The sequence below is a fragment of the Hydra vulgaris genome, chromosome 05, assembly GCF_038396675.1.
Source record: "Hydra vulgaris chromosome 05, alternate assembly HydraT2T_AEP".
NCBI classification, from domain to species: Eukaryota; Metazoa; Cnidaria; class Hydrozoa; order Anthoathecata; family Hydridae; genus Hydra; species Hydra vulgaris.
In genome coordinates, this window is record NC_088924.1 from 27,265,152 (window position 1) to 27,293,068 (window position 27,917).

A 27,917-nucleotide genomic window follows, 5' to 3' on the forward strand; every position below is an offset into this window, starting at 1 on the left:
GACCTAGGTTTATGTAATTTACAAGACTTAGGTTTATGTAATTCAGAAGACTTAGGTATATGTAATTTAGAAGACTTAGGTTTATGTAATTTAGAAGACTTAAGGTTTATGTAATTTAGAAGACATAAGTTTATGTAACTTTGATGACTTAGATCTACTTAACTTTGGTACTTTGCAATGACATCACAAATGGTGCACAATTTTTTCTAATGGTTAGAAATAGCTTTTTTAAAGAGGAAAAAAGAAAAAGGAAAAAAAATATATTAATATATTATATATAAACCAAAAATTTAATTATCAAAAAAGAAGAAAAAATAAGTATTTTAAAAGAAGAAAAGAAAACAAAATATCTGAAAGAAAACAAGTAAAAAAGTAATGAAAATATAATATAAAAAAAAAGTTAATAAATTAAATAAATAAAAAGAATAAAAATGAAAGAAAAAACATTGGCAAAAGGAAAAGGATCGACAAACCAAGATTCATCTATTTTTTCATATTTTCTTAGTGTTATTTATTTATGATTTATTTTTAGTTAGCTTTATGTAGTTATGCTTTTATGTGGTCTTGCAGTAATGATTTTTTTATGTGGTCTAGTAGTAATCATTTTTTTATGTGGTCTTGTAATAATGATTTTTATATGTGGTCTTGTTATAATGATTTTTTTATGTGGTCTTGTAGTAATGATTTTTTTAATGTCGTCTTGTAGTAATCATTTTTTTATGTCGCCTTGTAGTAATGATTTTTTTATGTGGTTTTGTAGTAATGATTTTTTACCTTCAGTTTTTTGGCGTATATAGTTTTACTTATTGATTTTTGCTAGTTATTAATTGTTTTATTTTTTTAGTTTTTTTATAATAGTGATATGAAAGTTTTATATACAGTTATACTTTATTTGTGATTGTTTTCATTTTTGCTATGTATTATATTTGTTTTATTCTACTGTTTTAGTTTTAAAAAATTTTTTTTTTTTTTTTTTATCTTAATTTTATCTTTTTGTTTTTTTTACTAAAAGTACTTTTTTACATAACTTTTTGTTTTGTTATAATGTCTGTTGTAACTTTTGTTTTGTTTAGATTTTCTCTGTTTTTCTATTCACATTTTATTTGTCTATTTGGTCATAGTATTTGCATAATATCACATTTTGTCTATTTGGTCATAATATTTGCAACATATTTTTGTTTGTATATAATAACAACTGTTATTAGTATGTTTACTAAAGTTTTATGATTTTTTAAGCAATAGTTGTTTTTATGTCATCGTTAGTTGTTACGTTTTGTTAAGTTTATTACTGTTAGTAACTGTAACTTAGTAACTGTAACTGTTTTATTTAAACATAATTACTTTAATAATATTATTGTATTGTAAAATAACATGTTATTATTATTCTCACTTCCATTGTTTATATTATTACTAATGTTAACTGTTTATTATATTATTAATATTATCAGTACCGTTATTAATATTGTTATTGTTATATATTGTTAACTTGTCGTTGCTATTTTTATTATGTTGTGAAAACATAAGATTATTATTAGTATCTTTATTATATATTATTACAATTATGGGTGTTTTCTTGATATTAGTTATTTTACTATTTGTAAATACCCTTGAATGTACAATCCTTATTCAGAATATTCAGAATTGATTGATTGGAGACCTTGGGTTGTATAATTTTGAAGACCTAGGTTTATGTAATTTTTTACCTTCAGTTTTTTGGCATATATAGTTTTACTTATTGTTTTTTACTAGTCATTAATTGTTTTATTTTTTAGTTTTTTTTTAATTGTGATATGAAAATTTTATATGCAGTTATACTTTATTTGTGATTATTTTCATTATAGCTATGTATACCTAGATTTATGTAATTTTGAAGAACTGTTATTATCAACAATAAAAAACCCAACAAATAATCCAGAGTTTTGGGGTCATCATTATGAATATGGAGTCTATTTGAAACTATACCCGCATAGGAAATGACCAGGGCCCCTGCTAAATATGGGTTTTTTTACAACCCTGGCCCCCAGGGTTGGCATTAAAACGCCCACCCAAAAAACCCCAAAAAAACCCGGATTTTTTTAAAATAATATTTTATTTGAAGGATTCTCTTTGTTTGGTTTTTTTCTGTGATTTATTTATTTCAGAAAACATTTAAACATAATTATGACAAATTAAAAGGTAATTATTATTGAAAAGAGGATATGGATATGATCAGAATATAGTATTTAATAAGAATCAAAATTTTTAAAAGACATGATTTTTTTGAAATATTTCTGAAAAAATAGTTTTAGTATTTTTTACAATATACTTTCAGTAATCTCAGTGGCTTTCATTAACCATATCAAAGTCAGGCCTGTGTTCTATCTTACAAATTACTCAAGAAACTTTTATTCAAACAGTATTATTATTTGTGTAGCATTAAGTATATTTAACTTGCATATTACGATGCAATGTGTATTTTTCAGAAAAAAATCTTTATAAGAATGCCATTCTGAAGTGGAAGGAAGAAAGGATGGGAGTGGAAGGAGGTCAGTGAGAGAGAAGGGGACAAAAATAGTGTTCAGTGTGATCATTGTTCAGAGAAGATTAGTGCAAAAACTGAAAGAGTTCGTCTTCATTTGGAGAAGTGTAAAGAGAGAAAGAAGGACACTGATGAACAAGAACCAAGACCTGGAAGCTCAATGAACAATATTAGCCTCTTGTCAAATGAGTCAGATACTTCAATTTCCGAAGGTTCTATTATGTCCAGCTCCACACCAGCAAAAAGGTTTAAAAGTAGTAACTTAAATAACTTTGTAGTTAGAACATCAAATGATCAGAAAGATGCCATAGAGAAGCAAGTTGCCCGGGTTTTTTTCAGCTCTAACATGTCTTTTAATTCAGTGGAAAATTGTGAGTTTCAGAAACTTTGCTCTCTTTTTCGTCCTGGGTATGTCCTGGGTATGTCCCACCAAGCTGAAAGAAACTGGGTGGAGATCTATTAAATGAAGTCTATGATGATCTGTCAGCTGGTATAAAGAACTAACTGGAAACCAAAGACACGTTGGTAATTTGTCAAGATGGATGGTCTAGTATTCAGAATGCCCAATAATTGCTCACTCATTTTATGATGGAAAAAAGAGTTATCTGTACAACATAGTTGACTCAGGATCAGAAAAAAAACCTGCAGAATACTGCTTCAAAATCATTAATGAAGGTATAGTTAGCATAAAAAATGATTATAATAAGTTTGTATTTGCTGTCTGCACTGACAATGAAGCTAAAATGAAGAAAATGAAAGAGCTGATCAAACAAGAGTATCCTGATAAGTTAACATATGGCTGTAATGCATACTATATGAATTTGCTACAGAAAGACATTTGCAATTCTTTTTCAACAATTCTAAAACAGGTTGTGGAAGTTCAGAAATATTTTAGAAATGTGCATATGGCTCATGTTTTGTTAAAGGAAAAAGGTGGATGTATGCCTCAGCTGCCAAATGAAACACGCTGGAACTCTCAAGTTGCCTGCATTGAGACATACCAGAAAAATTATAACTTCTACGTGGAGATCTATGGAGAGAAGATATTATATTGGAAGAATAATTGAGAATATAGCCATCAAACATGAGGCAAGTCGTCTTCTTAGTCAAATGAAAAAATTGGGGATTGCCTTAGACAAGATGCAGAGTGATTCTTGTCATCTCTCTGACGCAGTTCATATCTGGTATTCATTGATAAAGGATGAAGAGCTATCCATATACTATGATGCAATAAAGAAGAGATTTCAAGATGCTGTACAACCCTTTCATATTTTGGCCTATATAACTGACCATCGCTATGTAGATGATTACAAAAGCTTCATTAATAATGATAATGAAAACAGTGCAAAACAATAGTTAGAGGACAGGAACCCTGATTTCTTGGGTTTACTATACAAGTTTAACTTGAAGGACAGGGAGGTGTTCCCCAAGCAAATGTTCTCAGAATCACTAAAGGTTATCTCTCCATCAGAATGGTGGAACATCATGAAAGGAAAGGTTAATAGATCTCAAATCAGGGATAAAGAGGTTTCTGCCAATTTCTGCAGCTTTCTAGCTTCTCTACACTCCTGTCCTGCTAGCTCAGCCTCAATTGAGAGATGGTTTTCAACCTTTGGATTTGTCTGGTCGAAGATCAGGAATCGTCTTGGTGCAGAAAAGGCAATGAAACTTGTGAAAATTTACAAATAATTTCACAATAGCTCAGCAGCTGACAGCAGTTCGTGTGATGATTTTGAATCTGATTAATAAGTAGGTAAGTAGTAGGAAAAATTGTTTTTAACTTCAGTATAACTATCTAATTTCTGAAAAAAATTCTATTTCTATTATTTAAGTGTAATTTATATTTGTTTTAGTTTATTCTTGATGATCCCAGAGAAAGTGTTTAACTGGAAATCTGTCAAAAACATCTGAAAAGCTGACAAGAATTGAAAATTATTGTAATAATCAAACAAAGTAAAATTATGTAAGGAGAATTTTATTTACAGTTCTTCAATTTATTAAATTTTCCTTGAAAAAGCTCTTTTCAATAGCTAAATATAATTATTACCATGTGTTTTTAATTATTATTTTGAAAAAATTAAATGTTTAAAGATAGTTTGAATGCAAAATAGATATTATGTCTTTCATTTTCTAAGCAAAAAAAGCTATTTTTAAAAAAACCCCAAAAAAACCCCAGTGGGCTGGGTTTTTTCCAACCCTGCTGGCCCCGCCCCATTACCCTGGGCTAGGATATTCACATATATATATATATATATATATATATATATATATATATATATATATATATATATACACATTTAATTTAAAAAAATTTTTTGTACTCGTAAAGAATATAAAAGAAAATAATAACACAATTATGTAAACTTTAAAATTTCATAATACCAACACAATATTCAAAAATTACATTACAAATAAAAAATTCTTTAAATGGTTATAAAATTTATAACAACTTGCCGTGTAAGTTTGTCCTACTGTATATTGATTGTTAGCTGTTAAGTCAAAATTAGTATAACCAGAACTTATTTCTTGTTTGTATGATGTTTGATTAACTGAGATCTCTAAAATTTTGAAAATTTTTTATTTGTTTCAAACAATTCTAGTAAACACACTAATCTGTAATTGTATAAAACAAAAAGTAATAAATTGTATGAATTTTAAAACAACATGCTAATGACATACTCTTATAACTTGTTTGCTTGCAGCTTATGGAATAGAACAAAGTTCAAAAATATTACACATTTTTACAGAGGTATATGTCAGTTCATTATACTTCAACTAATTTTAGAGAGCTTTTGTAGGAGATCACCTCTGACTTTACTTGTTTTTTCATGTTAAAATTTTATTATATGAATAGATAAAGTTTGCAATATTAGATTTCCAAATACAACAGTTTAGAATTTATAGACATATTAACACTATACATTGTTCCCTCCTCAATTTTTTAATGGTAAAATTAGACAACTTAATAAAGTTATAACCTTGTTATAATGTTATAAATAAAGTTGTTTGTTATAATGAGATAATAAGATGTTATAATCTCATTATAGCATATGTTATAGCAAGCTATAATTAGATTATAACAAGTTAAAATGAGATTGTAGCAAGTTATAATTAAGTTATACCAAGGTATTATGAGATTATAACAATTTATAATGAGACTATATCATGTTATAATGAAGCTATAGCAAGTTATAATGAAATTATAACAATTTATAAAGAGACTATATAACATTATAATGAACTTATAGCAAGTTATATGAGAGTATAAAAGTAAGTTATAATGAGATTACAACAAGTTATAATGACATTAAAACAAGTTATAATAAGATTATAGCAAGTTATAGTAAAGAAAAGCTGTTAGAATTGTTTTGACATCATTGTCTTGATTTTTTTCATTTTGTGACAATAATTATTCTACTTTTTATTTTCATAATCTTGTATAATATAACGAGATAAGTTCTATAATTTTGAAAGTTTTATATAAAAACTGTATAACTATATTTATTTTTCTATATAGCTATTCTTAAAAAAAGCATTAAATTTTGTAATAATATAAATCGTAACAATTTTTGATTTTTATCTGTTTTCTGTTTCTGATTTTTTGTTTTTAAACTGTTTTTGAAAAAAATTTATTATAATTTTTGTCTTAAAAATCTTTATTTATACTCTCTGTATCTTTATTTATTTTGAATATAGGACCCCCTAATATAGTATGGAAATCTTTTAAAAAGCTTAAACTTAGCTTTAATTTTGGAAGTTATGGAATAATTTTGACTTAAGATATAAGACTCTATTATTGAGTTCACTAAGTTTAAAGTCATACATTTGAACAATGATGCATTACTGCCCCTTTATATGTGTCTCTATCCAGTATAAAAGACAGATCAAGGAGGGGATAACAATAGTTTTTTTTTAAATGATTTATAGTTGATTGCACCCCATATTTTGTGTATTTGTACAAATATAAACACATAAAAACACAAAAATGTTCATGTGCATTCATAACAATAATGTATACTTTGATTTAATTTATTAAGTATGTGCTGGTTATCTGCTTAATATATAACTATTTTACTTAATATGTGCATTTTGTTACCATTTCAATAAATATTTTATAAATAAATATCTATGAATAATTTTATTAACTAATTAAAGACCAAATATCCTGATGATTGTGTACCATAGTGTAATTTGCACCTAGGGTAATCTCAAATAGCTTGAATAGAATAAAATAAAGAATAGAAACTTTATCATTACCATCTTAATCTTATAAGATTTATTAAAAAAAAAATTAAACTATTACTGTTCAATATTTTAATAACTTTTTTAAATTTATACATATTATATTAATCTAGTTCTTTTTGGTTGAGTTTATAAAGTACATAAAAATAAATCGAACCAATTAAAATTCAATAAGTGCACATTTGGTAAGAGAGTTGTTGCTTTTTTTAAAAAAAGGAACATCAGAAAAAATTTCTTTCATAATTTAGATTTACTTACCAAGGGTTACTTTTGTACCAATACTTTTTGCTCTAATATTTACTGAACCTTTGAGTAATCCGCCCAAGTATATAAAGTCTCTTTTCAAATAAGTAGATCCTGATGAAGTAATCCAATTTACAGCAGTGCCTAAGATTAATCAGCATAAATTCTCAAATTAAAAAATTATTAAGTAAACTATAACACAACTTCAAAATAAAATAAATAAAAATAAAAAGTTTTGTTATAAGTGCATTGCGTATGTTAGGACTTAAATAGAATTAACAAAACTCGTAAAACACGGGTTAAGTCTGTTTTACACCAACCATTCTTATACCTATAAATTAGTTACTTCATTATTTTTTATTTTTTATTAAATGGTAGAAAAATATTTCCATCACAAATCTTGCCTTTAGTTAACTAATAATGTTCCGTACTTTCAAACTTATTATTGTATACTTCTAATAATAAACAGGGGGAGAAGGTACGCATTTTTTTTGCTTTTAGAGCATAAAAAAATTTAAATGCGTACTCTTTCCACATGCTGAGAACTTATTTTTTAACTCTCATCTCAATTATTTCATTCAAAAGAAAAAAGTTATTTAACATCTTCCTACTTTAACAAAGAAATTGTCTCTTTAATGCTTTATATGTGCTAGTGTGCAACTTGAATAATAACCACATTGAAAAGATAATTATCTCTAACATAGATGACAACTGTGGGACTTTTTTTTTAGTGTTTTTTTAAATTTTAAATTGTAATAAAATTTTAATCCTCACGTTAAGACCCCTCCCCACTTATCTTTAATCACTAAGCATGAGCAGCTATTTTAATTTAAAGTTATCACGATTTTAAACCAAGAAATTTTATTAAACGTAAATAATATTTTAAATCAAGAAGATAGCATAAAAATAAAATGCAAATTAAAAGTATATATTTACTTATATAAGTATATATATTTATTTACAAAGCAAAAAAGGACCCATAAAATGGGTCAAGGAGAGCTAGGTATGTCAAAAACTCTATCTGTTAGATTTCTTTTAGTACTTTTTCAGCAATCAACTTTAAACAAGAAAACCACATTTATGCATATACTTATATATTTTCAAACTCTAATTTACTTCCAACAAGATTGTAAGCAACCACTATTAAGTTATGAGTTACTTTAAAATAGAGAATAAGTAAAAATACAAGAAAATGGTTAACTGAAGATTTAAAACGTTGTAGGTTGTATATAAAAGAAAAACATGAAGATGGCTTAGAGTTATATGGTTGCGCATGGAAAAAAACTGGATTATTGAAAGTTTTTATAGCATGAAGGGATAAATACAGTAAAATGATGCAACTTGTTGAATAAGAACTAACCAAGAAAGAGTTTTGGTTTATCGTAATAGAGATGATAGCTACTTAGCATTGACCATGATGTTATTTGTAGAAAAAAGAAAGAAATGCAACTTTACAACAATGGGAAAGTGGCTCAAGCTTGGCAGATAAAGCAGGTCTAATTACATTAACAATGCGCTTTTAGACTTTATTTGAGAGTAAGAGGATTGTTATTGGCAGGTATAAAAATGCCAACAATATTGCAATATTTTTTTGCAGTAAATAAATGAGTTTTATTGTCCAACAAAAATTGTGGATTCTAAGTCCAGAATTTAAGTCCATAAACCACTGCAAGCTTTAGGCTGATTAGCTTGCTCTAAGCAATTAAAAAGTGAACTTTTTTTTATGAAGTATAAAGTTGAGTTGTCAGCAAATAAAGCCACTTTAGATGTAAAATTTTCATAAAGATCAATATTGTCGATAAGAAACAAAACAGGAGCAAAGAACCTTGTGGTACCCTTAAAGTTACTTGAAATAAAGAAGAGTGTAGGCCTTCAAGAATAACTTTAATACTGCAGTAAGAAAGAAATAATTTAATAATCTCAAAACCTTTATATAAAGAAACTAATAACAGAGTGAAGACTAATTGTAAGATAGTTGGAGAGGCCAAAGTATTTTCTAGAGTTTTGAAAAATGGAACCACTTATTTAGGATTTTTTTTAAATTTAGCAAAAATTGAAGAGGAAGTTCTGGAAGACACTATGATGAAAATCTTGTCTGAAGATTTTCATCATAGTGTCTTCCAGAATAGGTTAATCTGTTTAACTGGCAGGAAGAGTATAGCCATTAGATTTAAGAGTCAAATTATAGAATAGAGTAAGACTTCTTTGTAAATAACTCTTTTATTCTGGGGAGAAGTAAAAAGATCAGACCCATGAACTGAAGATTTAATTCCACTCTCTTTTAATTTGACTTTGCATACTATATGCACAAGCCTTCTACTATTGTACTGCTTGATTTCCAATAATGCAAAAGTAGAAAAACCATGATACTTTTGGTGCTGATAATAATCGGGTTTTTTTTGCAACATCTTGGCAATTTGTCTATTAATTATGGGTGTCGTTTTATGCTTAGCTTAATTTTTCCCATATCCAAATGTTTTGTAACTTTTATTCATATCGCTGATGGTTCCTAATGCCATTACAGTTGCTTTTTTGACTAACCTAAGCATTTTAACTTGCTTGAACAATTCAATAGCTTAATTAAGCTGGGTTTCTGACCATTCCTTGATTTTAACTCCCATACTTGATGATATTAATATTAAATTAAATAAATTTAAAAAACCAGTCAATTATTAACAGTTACTTGTTTTTAAACAACAATATTTCTAAAACTATTGATTAAAAACCTTTTTTTAATAATCACTTTCAAATGCTTGTTTACAAAACAAGATGTTTGTAAAATTATTTTTTCACTGAGGTTTTAACACTCTTTATGAAGTTGCTAAATTTTGACGATGTAAGTTAATTAACTATTTTTTTTGGCCATTTAAAATTATGATTAAATTTGCTTTCAGAATAAACACATACAAAATCAACTATTCAAAGCCTAAACTCAAATGGAAGTTGAATTTAGACCATATATGTACACCAAATTCAACTAGAAGATGCATTTAAGCCATAGGTACCCCATATATACCCTATATGTACCCCAAAATATAACTAAAAGACGAATTTGGATTTTAGATTGAATTTTACACAATGACTTGAAAGTGAATTTTTAAAAAACAATAAAAGTGAAATTTGAAAATAACAATAAAACTTTTGAATAATCATTTTTTTTAAATAAATTTTTTTAGCTCATAATAAACAAACATAAAGAACAGAGCAATAATAAATTAGTAAAAAACACTTATCTAACTTTTTTAGAAACATAATTTGGTTTAGAAACTTTAGAAACATAATTTGGTTCAACCCCCCGTACAGCAAAAATGTTTCAACAAATATAGGTAAAATTTTTCTAAAATTAGTAGACAAACATTTTCCTCCCTCTAATAAATTACATAAGATTTTTAACAGAAATACCATTAAAGTAAGTTATAGTTGTACAAAAAATTTAGAAAGAATTATAAAAGGCCACAACTACTCGTTAATTAATAAAAATGAACATATAAAAAAAAAAAACACTGATTATTGTAATTGTAAACAAAAAATAGATTGCCCTCTAAATGGAAAATGCCTTTCGAAAAATGTAATTTACAAGTGCATTGTTTCCTCACAAAACAACCCTGATAAACAATATATTGGCTTAACCGAGGGGGAATGGAAAAAACGTTATGTCAACCACAAACAATCGTTTAAACACAAAAAATATTCAAAAGAGACTATGCTGTCAAAATATATTTGGGATTTAAAAAAAAAAAAAAAAAATTTTTAATTTACAATGGTCTATTCTAAAATCTGCCCCTGCCTATAATAACATTTCCAAAAAATGTATGTTATGTTAGCAAGAAAAATTTGAAATAATTACTCATTTAAATCAAGAAAATTTATTAAATAAAAAATCTGAATTAATTTCTACATGTAGGCACGAAAATAAATACCTCTTAAAAAATTATAAAAACAAATGACCAAATTAAACTATCCCCATTCCAAAGAAAATTATTTCATAATTACTTTCTGTAACTTCCCGTTAACAAAAAAAAATAGTAATTAAAAATTTTTTATAATAATTTATAACTTCCTGTAAAATATTTTTTTCTATAAATTGAATTTTTTTTGAGATTTAGTAACTCTTCCTGATGATCCAGCAATGGTGAAACTTCAAGTCGAAGATAAAAGTTAGATAAGTGTTTTTTACTAATTTATATATATATAAATATATATATATATATATATATATATATATATATATATATATATATATATATATATATATATATATATATATAGATATATATAGATATATGTATATATACATATACATATATATATATATATATATATATATATATATATATATATATATAAATGTTTTTATGCTCAAAAAGCCGCTTTAATGGAAGAGACTATTCATTTTTCTTAAAAAAAAGTATTTTTGTTATGTTGCAACCCTCTCTCAACTCATTAAATTTGAAAAATAAACTTTGACAAACAATATAAACTGCACAGTTAACAGGTTGATATAAGTGAAACATATAATACATTTTAGAATTACTTACGTTTTTTAATTGAAAAAAAAATAATAACTTTCAAATTTAACTGAAAGTTTTTTTATTCTTGTTGGTTTTTTTAAATACAATAACAAAAACACAAAAATTCAAAGCAAAAATTATGAATAATACATAAACAATGCTTACATATATAACATGCAAACTCAACTTACCTACTGACGTTTACACTTACTGACGTTTGTTCATAATCTTATATAAGTCGATTTTTCACATTAGAATATTACATATTGTATTTTACATTTGAATATGGTTACACTTATGTAGAGTACCTTCTTAAAAAGGGTTAGTTAACTACAATTGGTATAAAAAAGTTTATAAAAAGGTTTGTTTATCAATATGACATATACCTTTAGTAGCTTAGTGGTTATGTGCACTATTCTTAGTGCTGAAAATATACCAAAACTTTAATTAAAAAAAAAAACTTATTCTCACCCCTTTTTTTCTTTATTAGATGCATTAAGTTATACGTTAAAATGCACACATGGGCACTACTACTAGCACTACTTTTACTACTGTTAAGTTCAGCAATATATATACATTCTTAAATCTATATTTGTTATTTTAATTTAATTATTATATATTATATATCTTTTTTTTTTTTATTTGTTAATGATTTAACTTTTCATTAACTTACTTTTAACTTTTTCAAAAGGTTGCTTACCGGGACAGATTTTTTGCAAAAAAAACATTTACTCACATATATGTTTTTTATGAAATATATAAATATACTTCCTGATGAACCTACTAATACCTACCTGATGAACCTAGTGAAATAAGTTGTTAAAAAAATGAGATAGGGGAGACTGAGGCTAGTTGCGACAAGGGTAAGTTGCAACAATGCAGTTTAAAGAATGGTTTTTATATATTTTTCCTAAATTTTTATTTTCTTAAATTTTATCAGCTGTAAAAAACTTACAGTAATCAAAACTTTTTTTTTTCCGATATATATTTCTAATTATTCTATATTTCTAATATTTATAATTTTCACTTTTGAAGTTTTTTGGGTTTTACAGTAAACTTAGTGGTATATGATCATAATAAATTAAAGGTAAGTTAAAAAATCTTCTTCAAACACAAAAAGCTAAAAAAAAGTAGATTTATTTAATATAAATAACTATATACATTGATTAGAGTGAATATGATGCACATGGGGTAAGTTGCATCAAATTGCCTGGGGTAAGTTGAGTCATAAAATAACTGCGAGTTTTGTTGCTTTTACGCACTTTTCAAGTTTTTTTTTTTTAATGGACGCTTTTTTTATATAACAATAAACGAAAATAAAAATTTTATCATGAAGATAAGATTATATAAATTGTATATCTTGCATGTATAACATATATGTTGAATGTATATTGTAGTATGTATAACATATATGTTAAATGTATATTGTAGTATGTATAACATATATGTTATATGTTTATTGTATATAAATTTATATATATATATATATATATATATATTTAAACATATATATATATTTATATATGTATATATACATATATGTATATATATATATATATATATATATATATATATATATATATATATATATATATATATATATATATATATATATAGATGTATTTATAATAAGTTTTTTTTATGACAAAAATTTTTATATATGTATATAATATATATGTATTTATAATAAGTTTTTTTTTATGACAAAAATTTTTATAAATGTATATAATATATATATATATATATATATATATATATATATATATATATATATATATATATATATATATATGTATATATGTACATATATATTTACACACACACATATATTACATATATAGATCTTTTAACCTCAAGATCTATATATATATATATATATATATATATAGATATATATATATATATATATATATATATATATATACACATATATTACATATATAGATCTTTTAACCTCAAGATCTATATATATATATATATATATATATATAGATATATATATATATATATATATATATATATATATATATATATATATATATATATTTGTTTGACTCCTTATAAATGTAAAAAATGAATATTGATGAGTATCGATTTTCTTTCATATAAATATAGAAATTCATAAAAATAATATTTGATGTGCTAATTATATTGATTCTTTTTTACATATATCTCATAATCTAAAATAATTATTATGGCCAAAATTAACAATCCACTGTGTTATTTCAAACCTCTTTCAAAATTTCATTTGTCTTTGATTAAAACTTTGCAATTATTTGCAAACTTTTTATAACTATTTAAGAAATTTTATTTAAATTGTTATAAATATTTAATAAACTTGCGTAAAATGAAATAGAAAAATCAGTATCTAATTAACTACAATATTTCAACAATAAAACAATCAAATTGACTTGAAAAATTATTGATAATATAACAAAATATAAAATCACAGTAATGAATGAACAAAACATCTTAATGGGATAAACTGCAAAACATTTTAACACAACACATGCCACTTTTAGCAGAATAATCAGCTGATATTAAAAATACATAAAATTTGGTCTATGAGCACGTGGCACAACGATCTTTTTAGAGATGAAATAAACATTGAAGTTGATTTAGGAAAAAACTAAGTAATGTTGAGAGGAAAACCACATTACAAAATGAGCCTAAATTGTTCTACGAATAGAACAAAACGTGGAAATGGTAGTATAGGCATAAACTATGAAGGTGTCAGTCGCTTCAAAATATTTGAAGGAAAAAATGATTCTCCAAGATATTTAGACGCATTGGATAAATTTTTGACGCCTTCATTTGACATTTTCCCCAAAAACATGGAAGAAAACAACATTAAAACGATGTCTTGGTTTGCCAATAATCTAGATCTTAATTACCTAGAGAATTTGTGGTCTGGGCTAAACCACAATCTTGGTAAAGTTGAAATAAAAGATCTAGACCAGGTGAAAGAATTAGTAACAAAATAATTGAATAGTGATACAAAAGAAATTAATCAGAATTTAGTGAACTCCATGCCAAATCATACCAACGAAAGCTTTAAAGCAAAAGGATTGTCAACAAAATATTAGTTCTTTTTTTTATGTTTTATAAGTATTTATTTATTAAGGCTTGTTAATTTTACTTTTGTGGTTAGTTTATTTAACCACAATTTTTTTTTTTGGTACGAATGAAGACTTGTTTTAATTTCAATATTTTAGTATTTAATTTTTTTAATTTTTTTTACTTTATAATAAATTTAAATTGTAATTATTTGATTCATTCAATAAAAAAAATTAGGAAATAATAGCTTTTAGTTTATAAATTATTTAATTTCAAACTTATGGTCAATACTGTATGTATGTATGTATGTATATATATATATATATATATATATATATATATATATATATATATATATATATATATATATATATAACGGGTGGCCAAAGATAAATGGCATAGGTGGTATTTTTATTATAACTTTGTTATTTTTTTAGCTAGAGCAGTGAATTTTTTTTAAAAAGATTTATTATTAAATTCTCTATAAATCTGTCTTGATGGCTTTGTTTTATGGTTTTTAATTTTATTTGTAGGTAATGAAATTTAAAGATTTGCAAAAGCTTGTACTTTCTAAATACCAAAATGGTGATGGTCCATCAAAAACATTTTCTGATACTAAGGGTGTCATTGGGTTTCGTACAACAAATCGGTGGTATCAAATGATGGTAGAAACGGTGGTAGAAAAAGAAAACAATAAAAAGGAATTAAACTTCTTGGATATAACTGTAACCAATACTAATAACTCATACTATAACTTCAAAATCCATAGAAAGTCGGCTATCACTAATATACAAATAAAACCTACATCAAACGTTAATCCAAAAATAGTTATGGGTGTTTTTAAAGGTTTTTTATCTCGTGCCGTTAAAATTTGTTCCAAAAAATATCTTGATGATGAAATACAGTTTTTAATAAATATGTTTGCAGAAAATGGACACGATAGATTAAAGCTTGAAACAACTGCTAAGAACTATATTCAGAAAAGAATCAACCTTTCTAAAATAAATTATAATAAAACAGAAACATTTAAATATACAGTTAAACTTCCATGGCTCCCAAGAATAGGTCCAAAACTAAGAAAAGAACTTAAACCTTACAACGTCAGAATAATATTTACTACACCACCTACGTTAAAAAACATCTTATGCAACAACAAGTCTAAGTTAATTCCAAATAGCGATCCCGGTGTCTACAAACTCACATGCTCTTGTGGCAGTATATACATAGGCGAAACAAAAAAGAAGATTTTAACGAGATGCATTGAACATCAAAAAAACTATTTAAAAGGTAAATGGGATGCATCTGGTGCAACCGAACATGGTCGAGAATGTAATGGCATGTTTGATTGGTCAAATCCGAAAACTCTAGCAACAAAATCAGAGTACGATCAACGCAAAGTTAGAGAATCACTTGAAATTAATTACGCCTCAACATACCAAGAAATAAAAAATGCTCCAATACTTCTGAACCGTGACAATGGCATTAAAATTTCTACAAACAGTTGGAGACCTCTGTTTCAAAAAATAATCCAAAAAAAGGAGTCAAATAATATTTGCTAGTTTTATATTTACGTTATTATGTAATCATTTATGGCTTCTTTTTAATGTCTTCTTTGACGTTTTTAAGTAATATTTGTAACGGTTTTTTTTTTTTTTGTATTATATTTTACGTCTGATGACGATCTGTGCAAAAGCAGATCGAAATATTACGAAGAATAAATTTAGTTTGTACGCAGCTGTTTTTTATGCTTTATATTCAAAAATATATATATATATTCACGTACAACAAGATATGACATTGAAACAATATATATATATATATATATATATATAATATATATATATATATATATATATATATATATATACATATATATATATATATATATATATATATATATATATATATATATAATGCATAAAGTTTTGCTTGTGTCTCTGTTTAAATGACTAGGTAATTAATTCTATTATCTCTAATGAGGGTACAGCTTTAAAACTCATGTTTATGGTTCTGAGACCGGCTGGTAGTCAGGTTTCTCGAACACTGTAGTAGATCTCAGAGAGGCTAATTCCATCAACATTTGTAAAACATCAGATTACTGAGAGTGCCAATATGTGCATGGATAGTGTCCCTATTCGTACTTTTAATGTAAATTGTTTAGGAAATTGCTTGGGCTATTAGATAGTGTACTAAGAACTATCTGTGCTTTGAGTCAAGTTCTTTAACAAACCCCAAAATGACTAAAGTACCAAAAACTATAAAACACAAAAAACCATTGTTATCACCAAGTTTCCTAAATCTATCACTCACTAGTATTCGTGGTTTTCGAAGTAACTTTCCTTCTGTTGAGCCTTATTTTTTACAAAGTTTATCAGACCTACTTGCTCTTTGTGAGACTAATTTGAGTTCAGCTGCGTCATCTTGTAATCTTAGTGTTGTTGGTTATCTTCCTTTAATTTGTAAAGACTCCAATAGTTACATGCTTGACCTGGTCATCTACATTCGTAAGAATTCACCCATTTGTTGGGAAACTAGATTTGAATCCACAGACTATTCTTTTATGTGCTTTTGTTTAGCACCACTTCACTTTATTGCCATATTCTTTGTTCTATACTGTCTTCTTATTCTTAAGACTATTTTCGATCTTATTTCTGATCAAATTGACAAAGCCCATTCTCTTTATCCTTCAGCCAATATTGTTTTGTTGGTGACATTAATGCTCATCCCACTGAATGGCTTGGCTCTAGTGTCAGTGACTCTGCAGGTGTTAAGCCCCACAACTCTTGCCTTTCTCAAAGTCTAACTCGAATACTCAACATTTCAACTCGCTTTCCAGGCAACCCGAATCATTTACCATCTCTATTTGACTTATGTCTTGTTTCTGATCCTAGTCAGTGCTGAGTTTCTGAGTCAGTTTGATCTCTCTAAAACTATTATCTCATTCTTCCTCATCATCAGAGTCCCTCTATTATTGTACCTCTTACAACTACCTTAGGGCTGACTGGCATTCCGTGATTTTCTTTGTGATGACCTTTGGGTAGAAATCTTTTGTCTTCCTGGTGACAACTGCGCTTCCTACATAACTTCTTGAATTCAGACTGGCATGAAATCTTTTATTCCCTCTCTACAACTTTAAGTCAAGCCTCACTCTACTCCATGGTTTCCCTCTCATTGTGAAAACTTAAAAACAATAACGCATAAGAATCTTATATTTTTACAAAATCTTGTGGATTAAAACTTTTGATTTTTCAAAATTCAGTCAAGTTTTGATTTTTTAATTTAAATTTTCTATTCTCATTGAGACAAAATGTTTTGAAAACAGTAAACATACCACTCTATCTGTTAGCCGTAATGACTTCGTAACTTTCCATTCATTGTTTTTACGAAACAGAAAACTGCATACTAATTTAAACTGAATGTGTAATTTAATTATAATCAAGTTAATAATTTCTTATATAATTAATTATATACTTAATAAATATATAATAGACTCATACTAACATAATTTATATTAGTGAAACTATATATATACTTATACAAATATAATATATAAATAACCTATATGCTGACGTATATTTTGAGAAATGCGTTTGTAAAAATAGTGATGTTACATTTTTTATTTTGTTATTTGTGAGCGCGCTTTCTAAAGTTTAAATTCAAAGTTATAAAACAAATATATTTGCTTTTTGTTTATTGAAATTTTTTTTAATTTTTAGTTTTGTAATAATTAATAATAAATATAAACATAACATACATATATATATATATATATATATATATATATATATATATATATATATATATATATATATATATATATGCATAAATATAAACCGACCTAAATATAAGCTTAACCGATTCAAAGATTTCAGTGATAAAGTTTTATTACATGGACTTTTATGCAATTCAAAGTAAAAGTTCTAGTTAAGCGAAGTTTTTTGTCAAATAAACCCTAAAAAACTGTATGAGTTGGCGAATCGCTCGACTTAACCAGGGTACAATTAAGCTGATAATATGATAAAGTTCATTCAGAATTTAAAAAAAAAACATGCTGAATTTAGCTTTCAAATAAAAGAAACAAATCATTTATAATTTGAACTTATGCCGCATAAATTAAAATCAAAGTACATCATGATTAAATTATGCGTGATGTACTTTATTAGGGGATAACGGGGTGAGATAGGACAAAAAAATTTGCTTGCGTGCTGCGCTTTAAATTTTCCACAAAAACCATACAAATTGGTTTAAAACTAAAGTCCAATGAATTGTCATGTTAAATTATTGCAAAACCCATTATTTAATCATCAAATTAAGTTCAAGGGATTGGTTTTTTAAAGTGACATTGTTTGTCCCATGTCACCCCATGTTGGGGTGAAATGGTTAGGGTGAAATGGGACAAAAATAGAAACAAATAATTTTAAGCATTATTTTATTGTTTATTCTACTCCTTATAAAACATATCAATACACAAAATTTATTTATGTTTAACAAAAATAAAATACCATTCTAAATGCATTTGTAACTTTGTTCAACAGGTTGCTTGATGTTTAAATTGAGTCAAAATTACGTTGATGTCTCTTTGCCACCCTTTCACCCGCTTTTGGAAATGGCCTTATATCTTCTGCTGTCCAATGGTAGGCAGAAGTGTTGATTTGCTGTTTCTTTTCATTAATAACTTCAGATACAATACACAGTGAGGTGGGGATTGTTTGTTTGTCGGAATTGGTTGATCAGATACATAAGAACATAAAAAGTCGACATCACTGAAAACATATGGATCATACGGGAAAATGCCAGCTGCTTTAAAACCATTTTGAATGTTTTGGGAAGTAAAGGCTCTCGTAAAAGCTATTCCTAAATTTTCAGAAATGTCATATATCGTCATAGGAGTATTTGGATGTGCTTTTAACCATGAATCACATGCTGAATTGTAAAATTTCTTTAATGGCCCAAATACTGATCTGCCAAATGGTTGGAGTTTGTGGCTGCAATGGGGTGGCAATGTCAAGAGCACAACATTGCTTTCCTTAGCTTTATTCATCAGTTCAATCGATATATGAGTTTTGTGGTTGTCTATTATTAAAAGTAATGGATGATCCTTGCTAGGATGTCCATACTCCACAAAATGATCAAACCATTTTTAAAAAATTTCTGTATTTATCCATCCACTAAGATTAGCATCATCTTTTGTACCTGTTGGTGCACCTTTAAGCATATGGCTACGAAAGTGGCTTATGAACAGTTGTCAGACCTGTTTCATCAATATTGTAAATGCAATCAGCAGAAAAGTTATAGCGCTTCTGCACACTGTCAAGGTTTTTGAAGAAAGTATCTGCATTTGCGCGATTGAAACTAGTTGTTCGACTGAGGCTGGTAGCTTATGGCGTACGAATAGATAAATTTGTACAATTTAAGAATAAATAAAGCCATTCAGTTCCAGCTGTTTCATTTTTTTTCCAGTTTTCTGGTATTTTAATTTCATTTTTAATTGCATATTGATAAGCAAGTTGCTTTGTTTCTTTAACATCAAGTCCATAATGCATATTAGATGCTTGACAAAGATATATTGAAAGTTCATCTTCTTGCGTCTTATTAAAAATATATTTATGTTGTTCATCAAAGTATAAGTTACTGTAAGAAGTTTCTTTATTAACCTTTATTTTCCGTTGTAAACTTGATTTTGAAATTGTATACTCTTGTGCAACTGCTCGTAGTGATAAACTGCAAGATTCGACAGCCATCACAGCAGCTTTTATTGTATGAGCATCAAGCTTTAGCCGACTTGTCACTTGTTTGTACTTTCTTGGCATCTGAAAAATTATTACTCATATTACTCACTCCATTATTAAAAAAAATTATGCTCTTTTTAATTGCATTAACCAAAATCCAGATTAGGCTATACATTTAATGAAAATAAAATAGTATCACAACCCTATAAAACTTATAATGTGATTAAATTTAATAAGGCTAATAGTGAAGAACTTTATTTAAACTGACTTTATCTTTATTTAAACTGTTTTAAAATACAAAAATGATTGACATTAAAACAATAATTACTGTGAAAGATGTCTTCAGGACAAAGTAACAAAGAAATCCAATATAATTATTATTATTTTCTATGATAAAAAACACTTTACTATAAAGTAAACATTGAAATCTTATCATAAACATAAACATAATTTTCTGTTTACTCACTTTTTTTCAAAAATATTGATTATAAAAGTTAAAGTACCATATGCTAATCATATTTCTTTAGTAGTTAAATAAAACAATAGTGAATAATTAAAAACCATAAACATAAAAATATATGCAAACAACACATAAATATTTATTATTAATGATGTCTTCAAAATCCAGGAAAATTGTTAGATTTTTACATATTCGCAAATAATCCGAAAAAAAAATACTTCTGAAACTTAAAAAACACAATAATATGAAGAAGCTATTGCAAACTTATAACATATATAAAAAACTTTTGCTTTATTAAATTTTTCACTTAGATATTGCCAAGCCCCATCTCACCCCATGTCCAATCTCACCCTGTTCTCCCCTACAAATATAACTTCTTTATTTAACAATATGCAAACTCTACTGTTTAAACGTATTTTTGCCTTAGCAAAAAAAATTTACTTAAAATATTTTCCTTAAAATCAACGTATAATTTTCTACCTTGCAAGTTCTTCAAACAAGCGCGGTTTTTTACTCTCGTAATAAAACTAGCAAGTGCTATTTGTTGCTCCCAATGACGTAAATAAATAACTAGATGTCTAACTTCGGGAGTTATATAAAATAAAAGTGAAGCCGATTTATTTGTTTACTATTTTAATCAGCCATTATTATATTGGGCAGAAAACAGTAAATATCATATAATGTAGAGAGTAAATCCGTGACATTGTTTCTTTTGCCTTGCTAAAGTATTTATTTAAATCAATTATTTTTATCACAAAATTGTAAATTCTTGTGCTGCATATGGATGTTCTAATAGATATATTAAAGGCAGCACGGAATCCTTTCATAAATTTCCTCTTTAAAATTCTGAATTATGTAAAAAATGGATTATTGCTGTGAAACGTGAAAATTTTCTTCCATCCAAACACACCTGTATCTGCAGCGACAATTTATTAGAATCAGACTACAATTATTGTATCCCAGACAAAAAAAATCCAAGTCTTGATCATCATCAAAAGCCTATTTTAAAATGTAATATTGTGCCATCAATTTTTATTTTTTCTACAAATATTCAAAAGACAAAAAGGAAACTCCCATCAATACAAACATCAGTAAATTCATTATCTAAATTTGATCCTTTATCGAAAAAAATAAAGTTTGATGTTTACCCTGCTATAGACAAACCCAGAAAGCACTATTGAAAAAAATGACCACACCAGTCAATCTCCAACACAATCTATAAGATCATTATCAACAGCAAAAAAAAACATTAAAAAAAAGTGAAGGCTTTACAACAAAAATTAAGAAGAAAAGAAAAGAAAATCTGTTCTTTACAAGATATGGTTTCCCTTTTAAAATCTAAAAATTATTTGACTACTGATGCTGCCACTGTTTTAAGCGAAAATTTTTCTGGACTCTCATATGAAATCATTAAGAACCAATTTTCCAATCAAAATGTTAAACCAAAAGGTCACAGATACAATGATGAAGTGAAAAAATTCACCTTTACTCTTCATTTTTATTCTCCACATGTGTATAACTTTCTTCGGCCAATGTTGTGTCTTCCTGCTGCCAGTTCAATATCACATTGGACATCATCTGTAAATTGCGATCCTGGTTTATTCCTTGATGTTTTTTCATATCTTGGTATATCAAACAGAAAAGATATTAATTTTAAGCATTGTGCTCTTATTATTGATGCTATGGCAATCAAAAACAGTATAACTTATGACAAAAGTTCAGGTCACTATATTGGTTTTTGTGATTTTGGTAAAGATATTTCTGTGTGTGAACCTGATACTCCAGCTACAGAGGCATTAATTTTTCATGTTAGTTGGTTTGCGAAGACATTGGAAAACACCCATTAGTTATGTTTTATCAAATAAAGTTAAAGGAAGTGATTTAACATGTTTTATTAAAAATATTTTAAATGTGGATTTGACATATGAACTTTGTATCAAAAGTATTACATTTGATGGTACTAGTACAAATTTAAATTCCGTTGTCCCATTTGGATGTAAGTTTGGCAAAGTCATAGACGATATAGTTAGTACTTTTTCATATAACAACCAACTGCTCCACATTTTCCTAGACCCATGCCATATGCTTAAATTAGCTAGAAATTCTCTTAATGATTTGGGTGTTTTTATTGATGATGAGGGCCACTATATCAAATGGAGTTATATAAAAGCTTTGTTTGAGTTACAAGAGCTTGAAGGTTTGAAATTTGCCAACAAACTTTCAAGAAAACATATTGAATTTCATTGCCACAAAATGAATGTCAAAATAGCTGGCCAAACCCTTGGCAGCTCTGTTGCTGATGCAATTGAATTTTTTATGGTATCACAGCATCCATCTTTCTTAGGAGCAAATAGTGCAATACGTTTTATAAGAGTTATTGATAAATTATTTGACATGCTCAATTCCAGAAATCCAAATGGTAAACACTTTAAGAAACCTCTATATCTTAATAATCAGCTTTATTGGAAAGATTTTTTAAACAATAGGATTACTTATCTGAACAAGTTGACTGATATTAATAGCATTCGATTGCTTCTACATCAAAGAAAGACATTTGTTTAAGGTTTGATTGTAGATGCTAAAAGCACTCTAAAATTATCCACCGATCTGTTTCATGAGAAACCATTTAAGTATGTTCTAACTTACAAATATTCCCAAGATCATCTTGAACTACTATTTGCTTGCATTCGTGGAAAAAATGGTTACAACAACAATTCTGATGTAGTGCAGTTAAAGTCATCGTTAAAACAAATTCTTCTGCAAAACTCTATAGTTGGATCGAGTCATGCTAACTGCCTGATGTTTGAGCCATATTCTAATGGCTCTATTTTTTCTCTTAATTGGAAAAAAAGGTTGTGTTCTGTTGATAATTTTGACCAAGAGGATATTGACTTTGAAGAAGTTTTTTTGTACTGCAATGAACTTCAAATGTCTAGCTAAAAAGAAGCAATATTGGGATATATCTCTGGTTTTATAGTCAGAAAGTTAATAAATACTATTTCATGTAATGTTTGTGCTCAATCATTAACTGATATTTTATCATAGGAACATTCCTATGCGAAATCTCATTCGTCATTAAATAATGTGAAAGATCGTGGTGGTTTGTTTTTGCCATTAAGGGATGTTGTTTCTGTTGTCGAGTCGTGTGAGAAAGTATTTAACTTCTTTATTAGTGGTAAAGATTTTAAAAATCGAAAAATAACCTCAGATAAAAATATAAAGCATAAGATGATCCATTGTGTTAACAAATTAATTATTAAAAAAAAAGTCTCTTAAGGACTTGATAGTCACGACTTAGAATTGTGGACTGAAAATAAAGATTTGCATTCCAGCCAGCTTGTTAGAAAGATATGTGAATATTACTTTAGAATTCGAATGTTCAGATATGCCCAGGATTATACCACTAAAGTTCTTAGAAAGTCGTCAATTGGTTTAAGACAATAAACTAACAAATTAATATTGTTCAAGGGTTTATGAATATTTCATTTTATTGTAAAAAACTTTTATTAAAATAATAAAATATATTATGCGATGTTTTAGTTTGATGTTCTAAATGCAAATATGTTTTTAAATATATATTTTTATGGCTATAAAAATAACAGTTTGTTTTAGTTTGTTATAACAAACTAAACATGCTAACAATATCATTTCCAATCTTTGACCAAAAAATATGTATGTATTGACTGTATGCTCACTAAATTGATCGTCTGTGATTCTAATCATCTTTAATTCCAAGAATAAGAGCGTTAAAAATGCCAATATCTTTTCATATGAATGTGATTGCTAAAAGCTTTTTGCCCGATATAATAATGGCTTCCAACACATTAAATTGGCTTCACTAAAAACAACAAAGTTAGATATCTAGTTATTTATACCATTGGTTGCTCCCGGAAGGTCATTTAAGGGCGTGTTTCACGTGCACGGAGCGATCGCTCCTGCTTCATCCCAAGGCTTGATATATATATACATATATATAAACATTTGACAAGTCAACATTCAAAACATTTAAAATAATATTCAAATAATTGAGGAACAAATAAAATTTAATCGTTTTTTAAATAACCACAAAAATGCAACTTTATTGTTTAGAAAGTTTTTTAATTAAGAATGTCTTATTGACTGAGTTATTTAGGCGCAGTAAGTGTAGATTAATTTTCTATTAATTCATTTATTTTATACTTTATAATTACAGACACATAGTATAACAAACACAATTATATATATATATATATATATATATATATATATATATATATATATATATATATATATATATATATATATATTATTTTTACTATGAGTTTGTCATGAGTTTCAGCAGCTTGTCGTTTTTTTAAACTTCACAAGATTTACTTAATTTTTTTTTTTTTTGAGGCGGTCTGTAAAATGTTACATTTTTTATTATATATTTTTTTCTTAATATTTATTTTTATTATTATTACTATATTATTTTATATTAGTATTAATATGTTAAAAAAATTATTTTGTTTTTTATATTTTTATTTTATTAGTTTAAAGATTTTTTTTTTATTTTGTATTGTTTTAAAACTATGTTATAATCAATCACTCAATATACTTATAATTGATTTACAATTTATATTAATAATAGTCGAATGATAAAATAATCAAAACTTTTGTTTGAATTTATGTTATTGATTATGTTCAAACGACAAGAAATAAATAAATAAATTTGATGAAGAATTTTGTTGTAAGAGAAAGATTAAAAAAATGGAAAAAAGGAACCTAAATCTTAAACAGACATTTTTATTTTAAACTCCTTTAACAAGAAGTTGATAGAACTAAAGCTATTTGTAAACACTTCAAAGCTGAATTTTCTTATCATCAGAGTACGTCGAGTCTGAAGTATCATTTAAATGCAACGCACACCATTAATGCCAGCAAATCACCTACCCACACAAGCAGTGAAGGAAGGCTTCGGCAGACTACATTGGATGTAGCAGATGTGGGGAAACTATAAAGAAACAAGCAAAAAACAAGACAATAAATGCCATTTTAAAGTAGCTAGCTACAAACTGCATGCCCATTAGTGTTGTGGAAGATGTAGGTTTGGATGAAGAATGTTATTAGGATTGCTAAAAACAACTGCACGTATAAGCCTCACCATCGCAAGAAAAAATGCATAAATTGTATGAAAAAGAAAGGGCAAAAAAGACAAATGGCGTTATAATGTGCACAAACTATTTCCCTCACCGGAGACTTCTGGATATCACTTGGTTACTATAATTAACTCGGAGTTACTGTGAATTACATTGATGAACAATGAAAACTGCATTCATATGGACTGACAGTAATGAAGACACAAAAAAGACTTTTTGCTAAAATGTGCGCGGAAAATTTATTTATGTTGCTTAGCAGTGGAACATTTCAAATAAAGTCAACACACTTACCACAGATAGTGAAAGTAATATAGTCGCTGCTGCAAGATATATGAAAAATATAGTTGCTGCTGCTTTTTGAACGGATCCGCTGAGTTGCACACAGTCAGCGTTCTTTCACATCATCTATGCACAACAGCGCATTTGACAATGCTCTGGCCAAATGTAAAAAAGTAGTGGGCCATTTAAACACAGCCCAGCAAGAGCTGCAGAATTAAACAAATTAAACTAGAAAAGAAAGAATCGCTTATACAAGACATTCCAACCAAATGGAATTCGACTCTAGACATGATAAAAAGTGTTTGCAGAAACGAACAGCCACTGAGCAATGTCCTCAACACACACCACACAAAGATTGCTATGCCAACATCAGCTGAAACAGACAAATTACAAAGTTTGAACAAGCTACTGGGACACTGCAGGTAAATTTTACGTCATATATTTTACACCAACTGATTTGATTGCATTAGAGCCTCTATGTGTGTGTAAGCATGATTATTAAAAACATTTTTTGTGTGTATAAGTAAATGCAAGACATGAGTAAAATGGGCTTGATTTGTTGCAGATATATGACTGAACATCTGGGTGGAAAATAATATGTTTCATGCTCTGTGGTTCTACCTGCTTTTTGCCATCTCTCCATTGATGGAGAGCTCAGATGAAAGGTCAAATTCAAATCTAGATTCAGAACAGACCTAGGGAAATGCAAGGAAAATGCAAACATTGCGTACCTAAAGATTGCAACCACATTAGATTCAAAGACCTCAAGTGTATACCCAGAGTTGAGAGATAAGGTGTTAGTCTCAGACACTAACTTACTCAAGGAACAGAGGGTTTTTGCAGATGAACCTGTGGAAGCAACAACATCAAAGCCATCAACGAGAAAGTTTGCTCTTTGAGGAAGACCTGATTGAGAACGGTGTGCGTCAATACAGAGAAGAGCCCACCAACAGTACAGAGGCCTGTCCATTACAGTGGTGATCCAAACATGCAGGCTCACACAGCAGGTTAGCCTCCATTACACAGAAGTACTTGGTAACACCTGCAACATCCGTACCTTGCGAAAGTTTTTTTTCTCTTGCTGGTCATATTGTACAAAAGAAGAGAGTTTTTTTATCATTCGAAAGCGCAAGTGGTCTTTTTTGTCTCAGCAACTAGCTTGGTGTAGATGAGTAAATGTAAAGGTCGAAGAATAGATAAAACTTTTTAAAGTTTTGACAAACTAAATATTATTGCACGTTTGTTTATACAGCAAAACTATGAAAGAATAAATTTACACAATTACTTTTTTATTATTGAACTTCTTGTACTTCAGCAATTATTCACAATTAATTGCAAAAAGTCATGCAATTAATCGAGATTAAAATATTTAGTTGTTTCCCAGCACTATATATATATATATATATATATATATATATATATATATATATATATATATATATATATATATATATATATATATATATATATATATATATATCAAGCATTGTTTTAAAGCCTAAACTGGGGCGCCATTTACATGGTAAGCCATTTCATTTAAACAAGTCTAAAGAAATCATTTAAGTGGTAAGATAAGAGAAGTAATTAACATTATAAAAACCACTTATGAAGTTTAAATAATAATTATCTAAAAAAGTTCGCATGACAATTACATTTGATGTTTGTGTTATTTACAAAATGTAATAACTTTTATTTTTATAACCTAATTTTTCCATCAAAATTGTTCAGTAAAAGAAAAAAAAAATGTTATAGGCACCTAAA

The 27,917-nt window shown here is 27.2% G+C and overlaps 1 protein-coding gene across 2 annotated transcripts in view; it reads right to left on the reverse strand.

The window, feature by feature from the left end:
- The window catches only part of LOC136080742 (uncharacterized), a 122,632-nt gene that overhangs the window by 45,656 nt on the left and 49,059 nt on the right, over positions 1–27,917 (reverse strand). For both annotated transcript variants that reach the window (XM_065797785.1, XM_065797786.1), the window contains exons 7-8: positions 7,019–7,147; positions 4,973–5,076 (exon numbers count right to left, since the gene is read on the reverse strand). In XM_065797785.1, the coding sequence (XP_065653857.1) occupies positions 4,973–5,076; positions 7,019–7,147 (233 nt within the window). The remainder of the gene's footprint in view (positions 1–4,972; positions 5,077–7,018; positions 7,148–27,917) is intronic.